Source organism: Camelus dromedarius, chromosome 15, assembly GCF_036321535.1.
Source record: "Camelus dromedarius isolate mCamDro1 chromosome 15, mCamDro1.pat, whole genome shotgun sequence".
Lineage (NCBI taxonomy): Eukaryota > Metazoa > Chordata > Mammalia > Artiodactyla > Camelidae > Camelus > Camelus dromedarius.
Window position 1 is genome coordinate 10,080,572 of NC_087450.1, and position 23,743 is coordinate 10,104,314.

Consider the following 23,743-nt stretch of genomic DNA (forward strand, 5'->3'; position numbering starts at 1 on the left):
AGTTGACTATTGGATTTTCTGAAGTGTACCTGAAAGTTAATTGTGTTTTTTATTTTCCACTTTTAATCTCTTTCCCTTTTTTTTTTTAAAATCAGAATTGCCTCAGCTTTATTTTCTACTCTCTGTTAATTATTTAGGTTTTCTGCTGTATATTATATACATGTTTTTCTGCTATATATTTTTTAATTTCTAAGAGTTAGCTCTTATTTCCTGAATGGCATTTTTTCCAGCATTCTTGTACGTATTTTTTAGTTAATGTATTATCTTTTCCTTCTCTAAGGTTACCGGTTTTTAAGTTTCTTCTGTTCTATCAGCTGTTTTTGTTTTTAATTTTTATCTTTTCCTGTTTGTTGATGCCTCTCTCCTGTTAGATGTGATCTTGAAATATCTGGTGGCCTTTGCCTGTCTTTTTGTACTTAAGATTAAGGCAGTCAAAGCTGAAAATCCAACAGTCGATTTATTTTGTATATATGTATTCCCACTGTGCTCAAGCCACACGGTTCTCTTTGCTCTTCCTTAAATAGGCTAGGGCCGTATCTGTCTCAGAGCCTTTGAACTCTTTGCTGCTCTCCCAAATACACAGAACTTGCTTCCAGACCTCCAGTCACTGTTCAAATGGCCCTTTTTGGTGAGATCTTTCTTAACCATCCTATTTAAAACAGTAATACCCATGGCCTGGCATTCCTTCTTTCCTCTGTTTTTTTCTCCGTAGCACATATCTATCCTACAGCTGTTTGTTATTTACCTGTTTTTGTGTAAAGAGAAAAAGTACTGACCAAGACGAGCCCCGACCATAAAGAACGTGGGAAACAATTCTCTACGTAATCCTCTCATCCTGTTCAGAGGCTTGCCTCCTCCTCTGGAGGCTGATACGCTCCGGGATGACGCCGAATCTCGGGCAGCGGAGACGTACGTAGAGCTCTCCCGGGCCAGTACCTTCCCGGGGAGAAACGGGGCGTCTCGTCCACGGCTGCCTGGCTTGAGGACGGGGCGGGCACTCGCAGCTTCGGGCCGGGCCGCCTCCCCGGCGGAAGTGGCGGGCGGAGCCGGGCTCTCCTTCCAGCCGCTGACGGGACTCACGCGGGGGGAGCAGGGTGGGCAGGGCGGCGGCGGAGACCCTTCCTCCGCAGGGGACGCGGAAAGACGCGGCGGCTCCGGCCGAACCCCCGGAAGTCGAAGCCCTTGCTTCCGAGGGGACGGCTTCGTGGGACGGACCGGGGACGCGGCGGTGAGTCCCGCCGGCGCGCTGGCGGGCCGGGCCGGGAGCCCCGGGCCTGGCGTCCGTGGCCCTGATTTCCCAGTCCTGCCTGTGGCTCCCCGCGCCCTTGTTTCTCCCGCGCGCCCTCGGCCCGGCCCCGGGAGCGCAGCCGGACAGGGGCCGACTCTCCCTTCTTGGGGGGGGGGGGTGTACAGTCCAGCGGCGGTTCCTCATCCCGATCAGCCCGCGCTCACCAAAGTGGTGACAAGGGCTGAGAAGGCGCTCGGAGAACAGGGAGCTAGTCCTGCGGCTCTGGGCGCGCTGCTAAATGGACTCTTAGGGGCGAGCGGAGGGAAGGGAGATTGAGTCGGGAGAACTGGCTGTCCCCCGGAGTGGAGACGAGGGGGAGTTGGGAGGCTGGAAGCTGAACAGGCCTTTGCGGCGGTGGCGGGAGGAGCGCGGTCTGGGGGCGGGTGCGCTAGGCAGCAGGAGAGGGAGGCAGGGCCCGGGTCCTACTTTGGAACGCCTTGACTTAAAGGGGCTTTATCGTAAGAGCAGCAGAAGGGAAATTTTGGTTTACATTTTGAAGGGATTACTGTGACCCCCAGGTGGAGGCTGGATGATAGAAGGGCAGGAATTGTTACGGAACAAAAGTTCTGTGCCCCAGGCACAGTGAGGCCAAATAAATGGAAAGGAGTTTGGAGCAGAGAGTGATTTATTGCAGGGCCAAGCAAGAAGGGGTGGCTCATGCCTGAAAAACCTGAACTTCCTGGTGGCTTTTGTAAAGAAGTTTAGAAGTTTTTAAAGGCAAAATTTGGGATGAGGGCTGCAGGGTGTGTGACTTTCTTCTGATTGGCAGGTGATGAGGTAATGTGGCAGCGTTCCGGGAATCAGGTGTTCAGCCTTCAGTTGCCTTCCTCCACCTGGGTCAGGGTCTTAGTTCCTGCAGAAGAACTCATGGGCATTGTTGTGTATATCCCTTGAGGAAAAACCAGGACCCTGCCCCAAGGCTGCACTGTTGTTTCTCGAGGGTTTCTGCCCGTACATTCTCTCCTTTCCCTGATTAGCAACTGTTTGAATCTGCCGTTTGGAACACAGGGAAGGTCAGGGAGGCTGAATGAAGCGTATTTCCTACAAACAAGGAAAGGGGGGCACAGAAAATATTTGTACCAGGGAGGACCCCCAGAGTCCTCTGTTTCCTTTTGAGGCAACCACTTCTAAGAGGTCACAGCTGTAGATGAGAGGTGGTGGCCTACAGTGGTGGCAGTGGGTATGGGAGAGAAGTGCACTGGTCAAAAAGATATTTAAAAATTGACAAGACTTTTGGAGTAGATATGGGATTTCAGTCAAAGGTATCAAATGATGATACTAAGTTCCAGGCCTAAGTGAGTGGATAATAGAGACCAAAACCAAACTATTTTGACGTTTGCTAGGGGTCCTTTTTCCCTTAGTGTAAAACCCACAAACATTTTTTTCCTCCCTGATTATATGTATGCATTTTTTTGTGTGTGCTCTGCTGGGGAGAGCAGCAGGCCGATATTGTGAGTGGTAAAAGAATTTACCAAAGACAAAGGAAAGTTTAAGAAACATAGGAAAAGTTTAAAAGTATGTAAGTTTTAAAAGCTGAAGCTCTAAACTGTTCTTAGTACCTATATGTGAATGAACAGTACATATATGTAGATTTTAAAATGGTTTTATCTCAGTGAGTTGCTCTCCTGGAATAAACATTGTGGAAGGAAAGAAGGAAGGAAAGAAGGAAAGAAAAGGTTTAATAGATACACTGCTACAGGCAGCAGCGGGCCACACAGACTAGAGGTGCCTGTGTGAACACCCAGGGTGGGCTGCTGAGGTCTTTTATGGGATGGGGTTGGTGAACAGAGAGGGCTGGGCTGCGGGATCAGCTCATGCACAGGTTTTTGACTGGTTATGGGTGAGGGTCCATGAAGAGCCAATAAGGAGGAACCATGGGCAGAGACAAGTCAGCCTGCGCTATTATGAGGCTAGCCATTTCCCAGGACTATTGATTCTGCTACGGGAAACACATGTCAGAAAAGGGTGCACTTTGGTTTTTTTTTTTCCTGAGGGATTGCAGGTGGACATCTGAGAGCCCAAGAGTGGGGGTCTCAGGGCCTTGGCAGACATCAGTTGGCACCATATGCTTACTGTAGAAAATTTAGAACATACACACAACAATATTTTTTATAGAGGACAATAAAAGTTACCTACAATTTTACTGCCCAAAACGGCCACATTTTGGTGTGCTTCCTTCATTTTTTTTGTGTGTGTGTGCATCTGTTTGTATAATTGGGTATACATTCTATCTTTGTAATTTTTATGTATTTTATGTAATATCTATTTACATATCTGTATAATTTTTAATAAATTATGTATACTTTTTTGTGTGATTGGGTATGTTATCTTTTTTCCATTGGGCATTATTGTGACAATAAAGACTGAATTGCTGTGAGCCAGGACATTATTCACAAATATTCTTTTTTTTTCCCCCTGATTGTAACAGAAAAGGTCCGATGTAATTCCAGCAAGTCAAAGATAATTTTTTGTTGTATTTCCTTTCAATATTTTTTCTTTTTGTGTACCTTTTTAAAAATCCACAATTTATGCCACATTTTGTGTTTTGTTTTCCAATCAAATGTTCTACCTTAATAATGTTATTAATTGCTATTTTTACACATCGTTAACTGCTCCTCAAGACTCCAGTTTTTAGTGGTTGTTCAGTAATAACCAAACCTACTAGTTAGGTGAGTTGTTTTCAGCTTTTTACTGTTAGGATGACGAGGACATCTTATTACATAAATCTCCAGGTTGCCGATTTATTCCTTGAGAAAAATGCTAGAAATGGAAACTGCTAGGTAAAAAGATTAAAATGAACCTATCAAATTGTCTTACCCAAGTCTCTCATTAAGGCTTTGATTGAAATTGTTTTTAAGATCAAATTTTTGCAGTGCTTCATTTTTCCATTTGAGGATGTGATTATGTCTTTCTGGTTATTTAAGTTGTCTTTTATGCTTCTTTTGTGTCTTTGTATACACCCTGTCCTTTTCTTGTTAAATTTATGTTTGTAAAGGGCCAGTATTATTGTTTAAGAATTGTACCCTCTCTGCTTAAATTCCCATGTGTGAAATGAATAGCTTTGAGTCAAGTTGTACTTTATTCTATTAAGATTGTTTTTTCCCTTTATATTTGCGTCTGGGTGCTGCTAGTGTCTAAACAGAATGGTGAGATCAGGAAGCTGGAAAGGCTAAGTTGGAGTGAGGTTTCATCACTGCCGTAAGTAACCCGTGGTCTAAAAACCTGTCAGTGTTCTGCTCCTCGCTGTCTCTTGGAGCCCCTCATCCTTGCACCAGAGCCTGCCTTGTCTGCACAACCAGGGGGCCAGGCGGCAATCTTGACCCTTTCCCAGGAATGGGAAGGAAGCTAGGAACTGCTCAGCAGGGTTAGGAAGACAGTATCTCACGAGGATGCCAAATGTGCTGTTGGATGGATTCTTCTAGTTTAAGAGCTCTCCGTCTTATTATTAAAGTTATTTTAACTTACTCGTTAGTAAGGATATTTGTTTATTATGATTTACAATGTTGTCTTTTGGTCTCGTGCAGTTGCATCCTGCTTACCTAGGAAATGCAGCTAACACATCAGCTGGACCTATTTCCTGAACACAGAGTGACCCTTCTGTTATTTAAAGATGTAAAAAATGCTGGAGACTTGAGAAAAAAGGCCATGGAAGGTGCCATTGATGGCTCATTAATAAACCCTACAGTGGTAAGTACTCGTGGGGATGCGTGAGCTCTACGGAGAGATTAGGACTATGATAACTTTGTTATGGGTGATGATGTTACAGGTTAGCCTAAGGTGGTTGTCTTGATAGCCTGAGATTCAAGGGCGAGGCCCTGCCCTAGGAGATGTGAGAGGCGGTCTGGCGCTAGTGTGATGGCAGATGCTGGGTCTCTGTCTTCTCATCTGAGCTAGGATGTAAAGTAGGCATCGCATAATGGTTACGAGCACACGCTGTACAACCACTTACCAGGACTTGTCCCAGACATGCCACTTACTAGGACTTTGAGCGAGTGGTAGCCAACCTTTATCCAGTGCTGCTTTGGTTCCTAGTATTGTTCTAAGTTCCGTACAGACTCTGCTAATTCACTTAATCTTCACAACAACCCTATGAAGGAAGTGCTGTGATTATCTGCATCCACCAGATAGAGCACTAAGGAATTTGCCCAAGTTCCCTGGGTGGTAAGTGACAGAGCTGGGATCCAGCCCCTTTCTTTGCCTTGGTTCCCTCACCTGTGGCACGTGAGTAATGACACGATATCCTAGGTGGTTTTGAGAACTACAGAAAATGGAGGCAAAATGTTTAGAATGTGACCTCTCCCATAATAATAGCTCTCAGTAAATGTACTTTGAAAATGTTTTTACTATTTATCTAAGTTGCTTGCAGCTTTAAAATTCTATGATTTATTTTCTGAACACCCAGGCCCTTGAGATTTTGAAAATATCACAGGAATTGTAATGAAGTGAAACAGACTGGCACTGGAGTTACCTTGATAGGGCATAAGTCTTTTGAGGACTCCAGACTGTGTGTAATTCTTTTTGTTCTCTTTGGTAGATTGTGGATCCATTGCAGATACTTGTGGCAGCAAACAAAGCAGTTCACCTCTACAAACTGGGAAAAATGAAGACAAGAACTCTGTCTACTGAAATTATTTTCAATCTTTCCCCAACTAACAATGTAATTAATATGGAATTTACTTCCTATCTGTTGACCTTGGCATGATCGCTTGTGTGTTGCTCAGCATTGGGTTGGAGCCTGTTCTTAGTAACAAACCAAAATAATAGTGAAGAGAGCTCTGGACGGAGAGTTGAGGCTTAGCACTGCCTCTTACTAGACAAATAAGCTTTGGAGTCACTTCACATATGAGTAAACAAAAGTTGAGCTAAATTACGTGTAGGTAGTTTTGTTTGTCCTTCTTACCATATAGTCAGAAAGCTCACTCTAAGTGGCATGTAAATCTAAATGATAAAAGTGAGGCATGGGTATTTGCCTGTTATCATGTACATGTTTCATTCTCCCGATAAAGTCTTTAAAGGTAGAATCCATGTCTTTTCCGAATACCAGAGGCCTCATGCCTGGAACACCCCTGAACACAGGCTCACGCACACAGCCAGTGTGTAGGAAGAGTTTGTGGTTTGAGATACTGTTAGTAATCAGAGTTACTGAGCTAAAAACATTCCACCTGGGGCATGTAAATAAAACACCAAAACCTGTAATTTTGCTGATGAAGTGTTAATATTACTACTACTATTAATATAACCAACTGCTAAATCATCAAGAGAAAAATTAGGAAACCCGTAGCATGGTGTAAAATACAGACGTTTGAAATGTTTGTAAAAGGCATGGTCCTAGAATCCCCCAGTGCCTGGGGGAAAATTTCTAGATAATATACTGTTTCTTTGAGATCATGGAAATAATCCAAGAGACCGTGTGATTCATAAGCATCTGCTGAGCTCGTCCCTGTCCCGGTTTGAGGGTCAGAAGAAACAAATACATTCCTGAGGAAGGCAGGTGAACAAGGCAGAAGTTTAAATGCCCTGAGATAACTGATGTAATGGGAATGATAATGCAGATCTATGGTGGCGACAAAGCAGCAGTCCATTCTGTAAGGAGGAAGGCGGAAGGGAGTGACATTTGAACTGGACCTTGAAAGATGAGGGCACTCCAGGCAGAGGACAAAGTGTGAGCACAGGCCAAAAAGCATGAAATGACAGGATCCCCAGACAGCCCAGGCTGGCTGCAGGGCAGGAGTACGCAGCTCAGGGGTCACCTGGGTTCAAGGGAGGCGGTATTAGCGCTCCATGGCGAGAAGCCCGGCAGGGCCCGCGGGAGTGCGGCGCTGCCGTGAGTAGGGGGCGCTCTGGAGGCAGAGCTGGCGGATGTTGGGAAGGAACATTTGAGAAAAACTACAGGCGGAGAGGGCCGTTAGGATATGAAAAACAAGAATCTGACCAGGAAGAGTGCAAATGGAGAGATGTTTCACATGTTGAAACTACTGGTTTTTAGTTTTCTTTTTTTTTCTGTTAGATTTCAGAGGCTCTGAAGAAATTTGGTATCTCGGCAAATGACACTTCAATTCTAATTACTTATATTGAAGAGGGAGAAAAACAAATAAATCAAGAAGACCTAGTATCTCAGGTGGAAGGTCATCAAGTTTCTCTGGAAAATCTCCCTGAAATAACAAATATTACAGAAGTGAAAAAGGTTTGTGAATCCACATTTTTAGAAAGAGCATGACAAATGTGGAATAATACTGTTTGTTTATTGATCATCAATGCTTCTATTTTTTTCTTAGCTTTTAAGAAACATTAATTGAAATTACTTGAAAAATATAGATGCAAAGAATTGGAAGATGCAGGTTTTATGTAAGATAAATTAGAAATTTAGCTGATAAACACATTCTTTTAAAAAGAATAGATAACTTTAAATATCAAGCTTACGTACTATGTTTGACATGTAAAATAAATACAGTATGAAATTTATGACTAAACGTATGCTTTTAAAATTGGTACAGATTTGCTTCTGTGTTTATAGTTATCACCGTAACTGCAGTTAAAAGGGAACATTTGACATAAGTGACCAATTGCCATCTACTTTGCATACTTTAATTGCATTGTGATTTCACATGATTTTCCCAATAATTGAGTAATAAATATTCCACATATACATGTTTGTATAATGAAAATTAGTAGTGCATGAATATTTCAGCATGTCATCTGTCTTTTATTTTTACAGATATATAAACTATCTTCACAAGAAGAAAGTATTGGGACATTACTGGATGGTATCATTTGTAGAATGTCAACAAAAGATGTTTTATGAAATGAAAAATATTAATGGCTTTCAGCATTTATTAAAAACATTGGTTATTTTTTCCAGATTATAACATTTATTATGTTTGTTGCAGAAATTTTTATTTATTATATGTATCTTTTTTTAAACTTAAGTATATTCAGTTTACAACATTGTGTTAATATCTGGTGTACAGCATAGTGATTCAGTTACATATAAATATATATTCATTTTCATTATAGGTTATTACAAGATGTTGAATATAGTTCCCTGTGCTATACAGTAGGACCTTGCTGTTGATCTATTTTATATATAGTAGTTAGTATCTGCAAATCTCAGACTCCCAATTTATCCCTTCCCTTCCTCTATAATTATAAGTTTGTTTTCTATGTATATGAGTCTGTTTCTATTTTGTAAATAAGTTCTTTTGTCTTTTTTTAAGATTCCACATATAAGTTATATCATGTGGTATTTTTCCTTCTCTTTCTGGCTTACTTCACTGAGAATGACAATCTCCAGGTCCATCCATGTTGTTGCAAATGGCATTATTTTCTTTTTTATGGCTGAGTAGTATTCCACTGTATAAATAAACCACAACTTCTTTATCCAGTCATCTGTTGATGGACATTTAAGTTGTTTCCATGTATGGCTATTTTAAATAATGCTGCTATAAACACTGGGGTACATGTATCTTTTCAAAGTAAAGTTCCCTCTAGATATATGCCCAGGAGTGGGACTGGTGGATCATATGGTAAGTCTATTTTTAGTCTTTTAAGGAATCTCCATACTGTTTTCTAGAACAGCTGCACTAAACTATATTCTTAACAGTGTAGGAAGGTTCCCTGTTCTCCACAGTCTCTCCAGCATTTACCATTCGTGGACTTTTGAATGATGGCCATTCTACTGGTGTGAGGTGATACCTATTATAGTTCTGATTTGCGTTTCTCTGATAATTAGCGATACTGAGCATTTTTTCATGTGCCTATTGGCCATTTGTATGTCTTCACTGGAGAATTGGTTGTTTAGGTCTTCTGCCCATTTTTGGATTGGGTTGCTTGTTTTTTTGTTGTTGTTACTGAGCTGTATGAGCTGGAAATACAACTTTGTATATTCTGGAAATTAAGCCCTTGTCAGTCTCACTGTCTCTATATGGTTTCTCCCATTCCATAGATTGTCTGTTTGTTTTGCTTATGGTTTCCTTTGCTGTGCAAAAGCTTGTAAGTTTGCTTAGCTCTCATTTGTTTATTTCTGCTTTTATTTCTGTTGCCTGGGTAGGCTGTCCTAGGAGAACACTGCTAAGATTGATGTCAGATAACGTTTTGCCTATGTTTTTTTCTAAGAGGTTTATAGTGTCTTATGTTTACGTCTTTAAGCTATTTTGAGTTTATTTTTGTGTGTGGTGTGAGGGGGTGTTCTGATTTCATTGATTTACATGCTGCAGTCCACGTTGTAGAAAATTTTAAATCATAGAATAGGTAACAAAGGAAAAAAAAAAAACACTCCCACTCCTGCCTCTTAATATTCTAAAGATAACCACTGTTACTATTATTTGTCACTATCTTCTAGTCTTCTATTTCTGTTCAAATATATTTTATTTTTATATAATTGTAATGATTGCAAACATTTACTGGATGTCACATAAGGCCAACAGACACAAAATATGCTCAGCATCTCTAGTTATTAGCGAAATGTAAATCAAAACTACAATGAAGTACCACCTCACACCAGTCAGAATGGCCATCATTTAAAAGTCTACGAAAAACAAATGCTGGAGAGAGTGGGGGTAAAAAGGGAACCCTTCGACAGTGTTAGTGGAAATATAAATTGGTGCAGCCACTATTGAGAACAGCATGGCGGTTTCTTAAAAAACTAAAAATAGAGTTACCATATGATCCAGCAATTCCACTCCTGGGTGTGTATCTGGAGAAAACTCTAATTCAAAAAGATACATGTACCCCAGTGTTCACAGCAGCACTATTTACAATAGCCAAGACATGAAAGCAACCTAAATGTTCATCACCAGATGACTGGATAAAGAAGTTGTGGTGTGTGTGTACATGATGGAGTACTACTCAGCCATAAAAAAGAATGAAATAATGCCATTTGCAGCAACATGGGTGGACCAAGAGATTATCATACTAAGTGAAGTAAGTCAGAAAGAGAAATCTGACAGATACCATATGACATCTCTTATATATGGAAATCTAAAATATGACACAAACTATTTACAAAACAGAAGTAGACTCACAGACATAGAAAAATTTATGATTACTAAGGGGGTAGGGGGATAAATTAGAAGTTTGGGATTAGCAAATACAAACTACTATATACAAAACAGATAAACAACAAGGTCCTACTGTATCACACAGGGAACTATATTCAATATCCTGTAATAAACCACAGTGGGAAAGACTATGTATGTAAATGTATAGCTGAATCACTTTGCTGCACACCAGAAACTAAACTACACTCAACTAAAAAGATAAAATTCAACTTAAAAAGATAAAAATCTATTGGGTATCTACAATATTCTAGGTTCCTGTCTTAATAACTTTATATCCACCTGTTCATATTCCTGCACTTCTGGCTACTCCAGCATTGCCCTTCCAAGTCTGGTTCCAAGTTTTTACGTGCAGGAATTCATTTAATTCTCACAGCATCATATGAGACAGATACTGTTATTAACTACATTAAACCCAAAGTTGCGATATACTGCACCAACAAAAGATAGGACAGAAATCACATGATCATCTCAACAGATGCAGAAAAGGCATTTGATAGAATTCAGCACCCAACCCATTTATGATAAAAACTAGAACATATCTCAACATAATAAAAACTATGGCAAACTCAACAGCCAACATAATACTCAATGGTGAAAAGTTGAAAGCCTTCCCACTAAAATCTGGAACAAGACAAGGATGCCCACTCTCACCACTTCTATTCAACATAGTATTGGAAATCCTAGCCATAGCTATCAGACAAGAAAAAGAAATAAAAGGGATCCAAACTGTCACTAAGACGAAGAGGTAAAATTGCCACTACATGGGGATGACATGATATTATATAAAGAAAACCACAGAGGCTCCACACAAAAACTACTAGAGCTGATAAGAGAATTCAGCAAGGTAGCAGGATACGAGAGTAACATATAGAAATCAGTTGCATTTCTTTACACTAACAGTGAAATATCAGAAAAGTAAAAAAATAATCCCTTTTAAAATCATATTAGAAAAAAAAAGCTTAGGAATAAACCTGACCAAGGAGGTGAAAGACTTATACACAGACACCTACAAAACATTGACTAAGGGAATTAAAGATGATTTGAAGAAATGGAAATATATCCCATGCTCTTGGATTAGAATAATTAATAGTGTTAAAATGGCCATACTACCCAAAACAGTTTACAAATTTAATGTGATTCCTATTGAATTACCCAGGAATTTTTTCACAGAAGTAGGATAAATAATCCTAAAATTTATATGGAATCATGAAAACCCAGAATTGCCAAAGCAATACTGAGGAAAAGAACAAAGCTGGAGGTAGAACCCTCCCAGCCTTCAGACAATACAACAGAACTACAGTAACCAAAACAGTGTGATACTGGCACAAAAACAGACATGGATCAATGGAACAGAACAGAGAGCCCAGAAATAAACCACAGGCTTATGGTTAGTCTTCAACAAAGGAAGCAAGAACATGCAATGGAGGAAAGACAGTCTCTTCAGCAAGTGGTGTTGGGAGAACTGGACAGCCACATGTACATCAATGAAGTTATAACAGTCCCTCACTACATACACAAAAATAAACTCAGATGGTTTAAAGACTTAAACATAGTACAGGACTCCATGAATCTCGAGAACAGAAGCAAAACATTCTGACATAAATTGTAGTAATACTTTCAAAGATCAGTCTCCCAATCCCAAGGCAAAAGAAAATGCAAAAATAAATTGGACCTAATTAAACTTAAGATTTGCACAGCAAAAGAAACCATAAAAACAGACAGACAACCTATGGAATGGGAAAAAATATTTACAAATGATGCAACTGACAAGGGCTTAATTTCCAGAATATACAAACAATTCATACAACTTAAAAAAACAAACAACCCAATCAAAAAATGGGCAGGAGACCTAAACAAGCAATTCTCCCATGAAGACACATAAATGGTCAACGGGCACATGAAAAAACGTTCAATATCACTAATTAACAGAGAAATGCAAATCAAAACTACGATGAGGTATCACCTCACACCAGTCAGAATGGCCATTGCTAAAAGTCCACAAATGATAAATGCTGGAGAGGATGTGGAGAAAAGGGAGCCCTCCTGCACTGCTGGGAAGGTAGGTGGTGCAGCTGTTATGGAAAACAGTAAACAATCTTATGGTTCCCAGGGAAGGAGGGTGGGAAGGGATAAATTTGGGAGTTTCAGGTTTACAAATGTTAGCCGCTATATATAAAAATAGGTTTTAAAAAATGTTTTCTGCTGTATAGCACAGGGAACTATGTTCAGTATCTTCTAATAAACTTTAATGAGAAAAAATGAAAAACAAATGTGTGTGTAAATTCATGACTGGGACATTGTGCTGTACACCAGGAATTGACACATGTAAGTGACAGTACTTCAATTAAAAAAAAAGTATGAGATTCCTCAACAGACTAAAAAGAGACTTACCATATGACCCAGCAATCCCATTCCTGGGCATGTATCCTGAGGGAACTCCAGTATGAAAAGATAGGTCCCCTAGGCTGGCTTTGGCCCTGGACCTGCCAGGACAGTCTGCGCTGCTCAACACCTGGGTCAGGTTCCTGTCACCTCTCCCATCTCGCTTCAGCCCTCTGAGCAATAATGTGCCTGGTTCCCCTCTATCCACCCACACCTTCTTAATTAGTCCCTTTAATGAGCTATATCTATAAAATCAGCTCGAGTTACCCTAATTTGAGAGTTGGGACCCAATACCGTCTCCCTTTCTCAGAGAATGTGTTAAAAGGTTCAGTTGGACTAGAAAGATTTCTGTAGAGCTGGAATCATTGTCCTAGGATTTCTGAACATCTTGCCAAGGATGACCTGTCAGTCCGCTTTCCTTCCCCTTGAAATAATTTTCTTATTTCCCCTCACTCATCTCCTTTGTTATGAGTTCTCCGTGGAAGCCCAGGGCGCTGACCTGAGGCTGGCTATAGGGAGCCCTGATGAGAGGTCAGGGGAGATGTTCTGTCCAGGACATTTTCCTCCTCTTTCTGAGATTTCCAAACCACAGTGCCACCTGACTGCGTTCCATCTCACTGGCCCCTCTCTGGGCTGGGCTGGTCCACCAGACAAGTTCTTCATAAACCGAAGCCTGGGGTTTCACTGACATGCTGCTCTCAAGTCCACAACTCTGGGAATAGCAGTGATGCCAACAGTGTAATTACCTATTACAACAGGTTCCTATGGGCAACAGAAAAATAAATCTGCCAGGGTGCTTGTAACTGTTGGTGTCTAATCTAATTAACTTTAATAAGTTAGCTGATAATTATGATATGTTGGCAAGCAAGTAACTAATAGCAATATAAGTGCTTAATGAGAAGTGCAAAGGCTTCAAAAGAGGGAGCAGATACAAGATCCATCTGGTTGGGAGGGGTCAGAGATCTTGATGGAGAAGGTAGCATTCAGTTGGATCTTGAAGAAAGAACAGAGCCTTAGGCACATATTGGAATTTGGCCAACTTCTGATCACTGACCACCAACGACAGGGGCGTGATGAGGCTTGGAGGTGAATCTTGCCTCCCACCAGGGAAAGCTGGTTCTCCTGGCATCCAGTGCTTTACACGGATCCATAACTCACCACACTTGTCAGACACCTGCTTGTCGGGGTCAGCGTGTGGCACGGAAAAAGCAAAATGTTGAAGCCTTGGAGTCAGAGCTGCCAAGGCTTCGGTCACCCTGCCATGTGTTATAGGGCCTTGGGTGGGCTAGCTCAGGTCTGTGGGCCTCAGTAAAACAGAAACATCAGTATCAACCTTAGTGCTTAGCTTGTTATAAACATCAAATAGCACAGCATAGGAAAAGCCCTTTCTCACAGTGTCAGGCACCTAACTTCTCGGTGACTAACAGCTGTCTCTTCTTCCATGTGCACCAGGCATAGCGCTCAGGTCACACCCGTATCTGCTGAGGCAGATAATAAAACAAGACTCACTGCTGGTGCGAAAGTACAGTTTGGCAGTTCCTCAGACTGTTAGAGTGACCACATGATCCAGCAATTCCACTCCTAGGTCTATGCTGAAAGAACTGAAAACAGGTGTTGAAACACTTGTACAGAATGTTCATAGCAGCACTATTCACAACAGCCGAAAGGTGGAAACAACTCAAACGTCCAGTGAATGAACAGATAAACAAATGTGGTCTATCCATACAATAGAATATTATGCAGCCATAAAAAGCAATGAAATACTTGGCCAACAAGCACACAAAAAGATGCTCAACATCACTAATTGTTAGAGAAATGCAAATCAAAACTACAGTGAGGTGTCACCTCACACCAGTCAGAATGGCCATCATTCAAAAGTCCACAGATAAATGCTGGAGAGGGTGTGGAGTGATGGAAATGTTAGCTGTCTTGATTGTGGTGGTGGCTTCATGGGTGTACACATCTATCAAACTTCATCAAACTGTACCTCTGAAATATGTGTGGTTTACTGTGCAGGAATCATACCACAATAAAGGTGTTACAGGAACGCAGTACTGACACATGGCAGAACATGGGTGAACCTTGAAAATGGAAGTGAACGAAGCTGAAAGTAAAAGCTCCCATGCTGCATGGCTCCATTTAAACGAAACAACCAGAACAGGCAGTGCACAGAGACAGAAGGCAGGCTGCCCGGGGCTCAGGGGAGGGGGAAATAGGGACTGCCTGCCTGCTGCCTAAGGGGCGATGAAAATGCCTTATATAGATAGAAGTGGTGGTTACACAACATTGTGAATGTGCTAAATGCCACTGAATTGTACACATGCAAATAGTTAATTAAAAATAAAATAATAGAATAAAATGACACACCTGCCTTAGCTGTAGGAGCGCCCAATCTTACTGGGGTCTCTTTAGACTCAAGAGCTGGCTGAGGCAGAGGCAGGTAGACCCCCAAGCCTCAGGTTCATCATCTGAAAGCAGCGCCACGAGCCTGGGCTGAGACTCCCAGACTTCACCTCTTACACAGAATCGCCCACAGATCCTCCATCCGGAGAGACCGCTGCTGACGTCTGGTCTAACCATTCAGACCTTCTCTCTGCATACTGCTGGGTATAAATTACTTTTGTTATGTTTTTCCAAAAAATGAATGAAAATATACTATTTCATAACATTTCACAGCTTGGTGCTCTCTTTTGACAATTGTTTTTCCATGTCAGTAAATCCTTGTCACCACTGTTCAAGGCTATGAGCAAAGCTGAAAGGCCTGAAGGTAAACCCAGGCCATGGGTGTTGAGGGAGCCACAGAAGCCGGGTGAGAATACAGGAAAGAGAGGGCAGGGACAGATCGCAGACCTCTGGCCCCTCAGCTTGACCATTTGGTTTCTGACTGGTTAATATTAGAGACTCATTAAGGATACTCGACTGCATTTTGGAGTCCTAGTTTTGCTTATCATTGAAATATTTAAAGAAAATGTTAAAAGTGTACTGAAAAGGATGTAACACACCCATGGCTTAGCACCCGGGCTGGTAAACCTTTGTGGCCTTGCTGGGTGCCAAAGATCTGGAGCTTCAGCAGCCTTCAGCCACCAGCCCTGGATTCCAGCTGCCAGGATGACACCTCTGGGGCCGTCATGATCTTTCTCTCCTAGCCTGGTCTCTCCCCAGTGTCCTCCTAGACGCTCCTGCCAGAAACCTGGCTGCCATTGCTGACCCGTCCTCCATCCTTGGAGCGTCACTAACTCCTGCCATTTCCGCCCCTAAAATGTACCTCCAAGCAGGCCAGGTCACACCCAAGCCACTGACTTCTCTCCTAACTCCTGCTGGCCTACATGGCTCTTTGTGAACACAGAACAAGGCAACCCTCCTTCACACAGACACAACCTATCGGACGCACAGTTCAGGGGGCAGCAATGCCTTTGAGCAAGTAAGAAAAAGGTGACTTTTTCTTTGGCCAGACTCAGCTCTGTGCCAGAGCTCGTCGTCTGGTGAGCAGAGCAGGCTTGATTCTAGTCCCCACTTGCCCTCCTTGCCAAGGTGTTCTTGCGCAGTGAGCAACCTGCGTATCTGTACCTAGAGGCCCTTCTTTTGCCTGGATTGCTGCACTAGCCTCTGGGGGGCGGGGGCTATATGCTTCCATTTCCGCCTCCTCCAAACCAGTCTCCATGTGCAGGGAGAGTAACACACATGAACCACACACATGCACCCCCATCTCTGGTTACGGTTCTCCTCAGCTAAAAGCACAGCAGTGGCCTCCTGCTGCTCCTGGAAGAGACTCCAAACTCCTTAACCTGATGATAGGCCCTGCACGGCCAGGCCCCTGCCGTCCCCGCCCTGCTGTGAAGGACCTTGTGTGCTGAGCCAGCGGACTTGGACTCCGGCCTGTGATGATAGAGCACAGGGGGAGAGGAGCATTCCCTAGGTCCACAGCAGCGGTGTGGAGGGGCCGAGGTGGACAGCAGAGCGCACCAAGGTGCCAGGTGAGCTGCCATGGTGGGGGAGTGTCGGCCGTCCACAAGCGTGAGGACCCATGAGCGGTCCCAGACCCTGCGGCCCTCACTCCAGGCTAATCCCCCAGTGATCAGAGAATGGAGAACTGGCTGCCTGGGCTATCACAGCCTGGCTCCTTCATCCTGGGGTTTATGATTAACGAACGTGCAGAGTCAGCCAGTGGGGTGGCCCTCCAGGCCCTGATCCCCAGAAGTGGAGCGGGCTCTGCACACTCTCTCTTGGATGCCAGTCAGAGGCTGAGAACAGAGGTGAGGCTGAGGCTGCCCTGGACACTCAAGGCTCTTGTGCAGGTGAGAGGACGCGGGTGGAAGGACAGTGCTCTGAGTGCGGCCTGGAGCTCCAGACCCTCCTCTGGCTCTCAAGGCTGGGCCATGTTTGGTGTTTGGCTCTTATGCCACCTCAACAGCCTAAAAATTTGCCATCAAGGGGGAAGGAGCCTTTGCTGAAACTTGTGTTTGGAAACACAGGAGTCTTGCAGTGTGCGGTCCCTGGGAGAGGGACCAAAGGGTGGGGGACAGGCTTGGCTGCAGCATGCTGCCACCCCCATGTGTGGAGAAGCTGAGAGGAGAGCGAGCAAAAAGGGAGAGAGGGGAGGGGAGGAGGCCTTACAGCCAGAGCTTATACATGTCATTTTATTAAATCCTCACGACTTCAGAAGGTGGGTCTCGGAGGGATTATGTAACACACCCAAGGTTGCGCGCGGAGCCGGCATCAAACGCAGGTCTCTCTGACCGGACGCCTTCTGCCAGTGGCTGTGGCCACATTCTCTTGGGTAGAAGCAGAAAGACACATCCTTGAGCAGAGCTGCCCGCTCCTGGGAGGTAGGAGGATGGGGCCACTCACCTGGCTTCCTCTCTCTCCCCCAAGGCTGCTGGGAAGGTGTACAGGGAAGCCTGGCTCTCCTCCTGAACTTTGAGATTCAGACACAGAAGCCTCCCATGGCTCCTTACCACATCCGCAAATACAGGGAAAGTGACCGCAAACGGGTCGTGGCCGTGTTCTCCGAAGGGATGACTGAGCACACCCCCACTGCCTTCCGCCACATCCTGAAGCTGCCCCAAACCCTTGTGCTCTTGCTTGGAGGGCCCTTCGCCCTATTCCTGGTCTCTGGCTCCTGGGTCCTGGCCCTCATGGCCAGCCTCGGCCTCCTAGCTGCCCTGACGTTCCTTGCCAAATACCCTTGGATCCAGTGTAAAGTCATGTCTTTGCACACGGACATGTCTGACATCAGCAAATCCTACTTCAGTGAGAGTGGCTCCTGCTTCTGGGTGGCGGAGTCCGAGGGGCAGGTGGTGGGCATGGTGGGAGCACTGCCTGTCAAGAAGCACGCCGTGCGAAAGGAGCAGTTGGAGCTGTTTCACCTGTGGGGCCTCGGAGCACCGCGGTCAGGGGATCGCAAAAGCACTGGTCAGGGCGGTCCTGCAGTTCGCACGGGACCAGGGCTACCGTGAAGTGGTCCTCAGCACCAGTGCGCTGCAGTACTCCGCCCTGGCCCTCTACCAGCGCGTGGGCTTCCAGAAGACGGGCCAGTTCTTCTTCTCCATGATCTACAGGCTAGTCGCTCTCCCTTGCTTCCAGTTTACCTACCGCCTCCCCTCTGCTCAGATCTCTGAGGCACTGGGGCAGGCAGGGGGCCTGTGATCTGCTTCCTGTGGATCAGTCAGGAAGGACTGGCTCCACTACAGTAACGTGCAAACCCGGAAGTCTCACGTGACAGCACAGAAAAACCTAATCGCTTTGGGAACCCGACGGCGTTGGTGGATGTAATGGCTCTGCTCTATTCAGTCTTTTTCGGGGTTGCTACTGTTTCATTTATCTAGTGCCACGAGAATGTTGCATAAAAAACAACCAAAAATTAATAATAAACTCTTTTTAGCTCATGAGTCTGTGGGTCAGCAGCTTAGGCTGAGCTGGGCTGGGCAGCCCCTTTGGTCTCAGCCTTTCCACATGTTGTCCGGTTGGCTAAGTGACAGGGTGTCCAGGCTTTCTCATTTTCCAGCAGGCTAGCTCAGGCATAAGCATGCGCCACTAAAGTTCAAAAAGCACTGACCTACACTACACCCTTCCAAATCTTGAGTTGCCGATGCTGGAACTCCATTTCCCAAACCGTTTCATATGTTAAACAGAAGCAGTGCCCAAGAAAAACAGTATTTTCCATTCAAATCTGGGAAACTCTCCATACTGTTTACTTCCAGTGGGAAGTTCAAGGTAAATATCATCAGCATATTGAAAACTGAAACATTCTACAGCAGAGAAAACCCTAACCATGAAGTTTCTAAACATATTTGAGCACAAAACGCCTTTTGAAAACAGTTACCGTTAACTACTATCTTTAACGTCCCGTGGCTTGGGCTTTGGCACTGCGTCAGGTAAAGTGTCAATCTTCACCTCAGAGCTCCTGGACTCTCAGGACCTTAAGCACACTGTATTCGTAAGTCGTCAGTTTGGGCGTGCTGCTCTGCTCACTGTAAAAATGAAGGCAAGTTTCCACATCACCGCCTCTATAACAACAGCGGAGTTCCTCGTCTGAGTGATTTCGTTGGGAGGATGCGCAAGACGACTTCCCAAGGGTCATCCTTCCAGGTAAGGCGGGCCCCAGGAGTGAGTGGGAAACACAGACACACTAAACGCACATCCAGGCCCCCATGCTTGAATCCTCTATTTGGGCTGTTTTTTTGTTATGTTGTTTTGGGTTTGATTTTTTTTTTTTTTTTTCCGTGTGACACAACTTCTCAACCATGTGCCCCACAGGAAACCTGTAGCTCGAAGTGGGCTCAGGGGTGCCTCGGACGCTCCCAGGAATGGAGAGGAACCCTGGCAGTTTCGGAAGAACTGGGAGGCACAAGCACTCCGACCCCGGGAGAACACCGCCAGGCTAGGGCGCTCGGGCGGGTGGGACCGGCCCAGACGCAGGCGGGCGCCCACCCCCGCCGCGGCCCCCCATCCCCGCCGCCCGCGCCCCGCGCCCCCGGCTCCCGGCTGCGCCCCGGGCGCGCGCCGAGCCCCCATTGCACCGCCGGGAGCCTCGCCGACACGGGGTGGGGAGGAGACGGTTGCCAGCGTCGCCGCCTCCGTACCTGTCCTGCCAGGGGCTCCACGCCGGGCTCCGGCCCCACCGGCGACCGACGCCCAGGCCCGAGTTGGGGGCCCGCCCCGCCGCCCGACACCCGCAGGCCCCGCCCCCCGGGCCCTCTCGCCGCTGAGGCCCAGAGGCGCGCTGGGTCCGGGGGACACGCTGCTCTTCCCCGAAGACCAGCCCGGGTTAAACGCTACCCCCCGGACGCGGCCGTGGAGACAGCGATCAGGCACAAAGCTGGACGCCTGGGGCGAAGCGCGCGCGTGCGCACTGCGCTTGGGAACACGATTAGGGCCCAGAGGAGGGCGGCGCGCGGACGGCGCAGAGGCGCCGGGGAGCGCCCTTGCGTTGGGCCGGTGGGTCCCTCAGAGGGTCGCTGAGCTTTTCAGTGCCAAGCAGCTAATGGAAACAATAGTGATAAACCATATTTCGTCAGGTAGCTTAAGGAGAAGATTAAATTTTGCTGCTGCTCTGTATTATCCATCGTATGAAGATTCAGGCATTCTCACGCCCTTATGGTGGAAATGTAAAATAATGCAAATTTACATAATGACATTTTGGCATTCTTTAATTAAAAGAAAAGAAAACATTAAAAGTGCAAGTTCTTTGACCCAGTGCACCCGCTTCTAATAATGTAGCCAAAAGAGATGAAAAAATTAACAGAGCAAATGTTCAGAGATATTTGTACAAGGATGTTAGGAGAGCCAGGATTTGATAGACAATGGGTTCAAATTCGATTTACTGGCTGCGTGAGATCTTAGGCCGGTGACTTAACCTCTCACAGCCTCTGTTTGCTCTTTTGTAAAATGAGGATGTTAGTGATAGTCTACATGATTAGGTTTTTAGGAATATTAAGTGAATCCATGTAAAGAGAGAGAGCTATTGGAGGGTTACGTTTATCCCAGTTAACCTCAGATGGAAACACAACCTGAGAGATCCATGAAGTTGTTGGTGGGATGGAGGTGGGGAGTTAATGGTAGAAAGGGGGAACTGGGCAACCTCTCCATCACCGCCCCTTTTGTCCCCATTTCATCTTCTAAATATGTCTTGTTCTTATTCTTGATAGAAAATGCATTGGCGTGATTCAAAAATCAAAACAGCGTGAAGACTGTGCACTGAGAAACCTCTCTTCACCCCTCTTCCCATCCATTCCTTCTTCCTTGCACACCGCACATAACCTTTGTTACTGGTTTCTTGTTTGGCAAACATGAATATATAGTCTTACTCCCCCATTTCTTTTTTTTTTTTTTTAATTTTAAGTCTTTTTAATTTTAGTCATTCTTATGTCTGCAGTGGTTTCCCATTTTGGCTTCCAGAAGTTAATTGGTCTTTTGAGAGTATCTTCTACTGTGAGGTGCCTCTTCAAATCTTCTGCTCGTTAAAAAACTTGATTTTCTGTCATTTTCTTTGTGATTTGTACAAGCTCTTTATGTATTTTGGATAAGTCCTTCTGAAATGGAGCAAGACCCTATGGGACCTTCCCAGGACAGAACTCCCCCTCCATCCCCATGTCCTTGAGCTGCCTTTTGTCTGTAGAAAAATTTTAGCTAAAGAAGAAATTTTTTTTTAAGTTTATATAATTTATTTTTTGAAATGTGTATTTTTAAAAACTAGCTTGCAAAATTTCTGAAAATTTAACAACGTTCTCGTGAGCTGGTGCATGCTGACTCCAGGTCATCACTGTCTGTACCCCAGAAGTTCTTAAATACTCCTGCTTGGATTTTAATATTTATACAAAACCAAGAAAATCCTCTATGCTTTGGTGATGATTTTACTCAGCTATTGTTTGTCTGGGAAAATTTTTATCTCTCCTTCATTACTGAGGTATAACTTTGCTGGGTAGAGTATTCTTGTATGATATTTTTTTCTTTCAGTTCTTTGAATATATTTGTGTTCTTTTTTTTTTAGATTCCACATATAAGCAATATCATATGTCATTTTTCTTTGTCTTTCTGACTTACTTGATTTAGAATGACAATCTCAAGGCCCATCCATGCTGCTGCAAACAGCATTATTTTACTCTTTTTTATGGCTGAGTAGTATTCCATTGTATATGTATATCACATCTTTATCCAATCATCTGCCGATGGACATTTGGGTTGTTTCCATGTCTTGGCTATTGTAAATACTGCTGCTGTGGACATTGGGGTGCATATGTCTTTCTGAATTATATTTTTCTCTTGATATATGCCCAGGAGTGGGATTGCTGGGTCATATGGTAAGTCTATTTTTAGTTTTTGAAGGAACTTCCATACGGTTCTCCATAAGGCTGCACCAATTTATACCCCCACCAACAATGTAGGAGGATTCCTTTTTCTTCCACACCCTCTCCAGCATTTATTGTTCATGGACTTTTTAATTGTGGACATTCTGCCTGGTGTGATATGATATTGTAGTTTTGATTTGCATTTCTCTAACAATTAGTGATGTTGAGCAACTTTTCGTGTGCTTGTTGGCCATCTCTATGTTTTCTTCGGAGAAATGTCTATTTAGGTCATCTGCCCATTTTTTGATTGGGTTGCTTGTTGTTGTTGTTTTTTTTTTTTAATATATTAAGGTGTATGAGCTGTTTGTATGTTTTGGAAATTAGTCCCTTGTCAGTCACATCATTTGCACAATATTTGCGAATATGTTCTCCCGTACTGTAGGCTGTCTTTTCGTTTTGCTGATGGTATCCTTAGCTGTGCAAAAGCTTTTAATTTTAATTAAATCCCATTTGCGTATTTTGGCTTTTATTTCCATTACTCTAGGAGCTAGTTCAGAAAATACATTGCTGTGATTTATGTCCAAGAGTGTTCTTCCTATGACTCCTCCCATTTTTTATGCCAAAGGCAGCATACTGTGTACAGCTGTATCTTACACTCGTTCACTTAACAATATATCCTGGAGCTCTTTCTAAATCAGTAAACAGAGATCTTCCTCATTCAATTTTTCAGCTGCGGGGTACTCTGCTGCATGGATACACACAATTAACTAGCCTTTTCAAGTGGGGTACTTTATTTCTAGTCTTTTGCTATTGCAAACAATGCTGCAATGTACATGAATGCTGCAGTGTACATTCAATGTACATAAAGTGAACTTCAAACAGAAAAAGGGCCCTGTAGAGGGAAACAGTAAGGATAAAAGCCTACCTCATCCTTAATTCTGGGTGTAGCGGGGGGAGGGGGGAATCCTCACTTACATTTCAAAATAATAAGTTTGTACTCACACAAATTTGGGGGCAGAATGTATACCATGTGAGTGGCCCCAAAATTCCAAGACAAAAATGTAAGTTAAGGTGGTCCAAGTCAGTATAGCACTCCTGGAAACCTGGCCAAAGTAAATGTAAACTCCTCTGGGGAATGTAGCTTAATCCTAGGAATCTAATCATTCTTAGAGCTAAACCTCGAAGCACCATGAGGGCACAAAGTCACTAAACACACAAAGAAACAAGCTGCCATAAACTATTCAAGCCTGCAAAGATGACTGATATTGGAATGTTGTTACAGTACATAAAATGAATATGTTTCACTTATTTTTAAAAACAGAAAAGGGGATTTACAGTATAGAGAAGGAACAAGAGAGCAGATTCCCCACAAAGCAACTGTTAGATTAGTATCTGATTTCTCAACAGAAACAATGAAAGCCAGAGACAAAAAGTACTATCTTCAACAGAATAAGAGACAGTAACTGTCAACTTTAGCCAGTGAAATGATTCTTAAAACATGAGGGTGAAATAAAGACATTTTCAAACAAAACTGAAGGAGTTTGCTATTACTAGATCCTGTATTTGTGACCTGTTTCTAGATAAAGAATGGCTACAAACTCAGTGGCTTAAAAGAAAACATGCACTGTCTCACGGTTTCTATGGGTCAGGAGTCTGGGTTCAAGTTAGCTGGGTCCTCTGCTCAGGATCTCACCAGGCTGAAATCCAGGTGTCGTTCAGGGCTGCAATCT

At 43.9% G+C, this 23,743-nt stretch overlaps 2 protein-coding genes across 2 annotated transcripts; both read left to right on the forward strand.

Moving 5' to 3' along the window:
- Positions 1 to 1,030: 1,030 nt before the first annotated feature.
- On the forward strand, positions 1,031 to 8,160 carry TPRKB (TP53RK binding protein). Its single transcript, XM_031466479.2, has 5 exons — positions 1,031 to 1,228; positions 4,813 to 4,975; positions 5,823 to 5,945; positions 7,296 to 7,472; positions 8,004 to 8,160. Exons 2-5 carry the CDS (start codon positions 4,835 to 4,837, stop codon positions 8,088 to 8,090), a joined length of 528 nt encoding a protein of 175 aa, XP_031322339.2. The 5' UTR covers positions 1,031 to 1,228; positions 4,813 to 4,834; the 3' UTR covers positions 8,091 to 8,160.
- Positions 8,161 to 16,706: 8,546 nt separating this feature from the next.
- Positions 16,707 to 18,611, forward strand: NAT8 (N-acetyltransferase 8 (putative)). The gene is given in 3 exon segments (XM_031446886.2): positions 16,707 to 17,021; positions 17,599 to 18,097; positions 18,099 to 18,611. Coding segments are annotated over 2 exon segments (702 nt in total). The 5' UTR covers positions 16,707 to 17,021; positions 17,599 to 17,669; the 3' UTR covers positions 18,373 to 18,611.
- Positions 18,612 to 23,743: the final 5,132 nt, after the last annotated feature.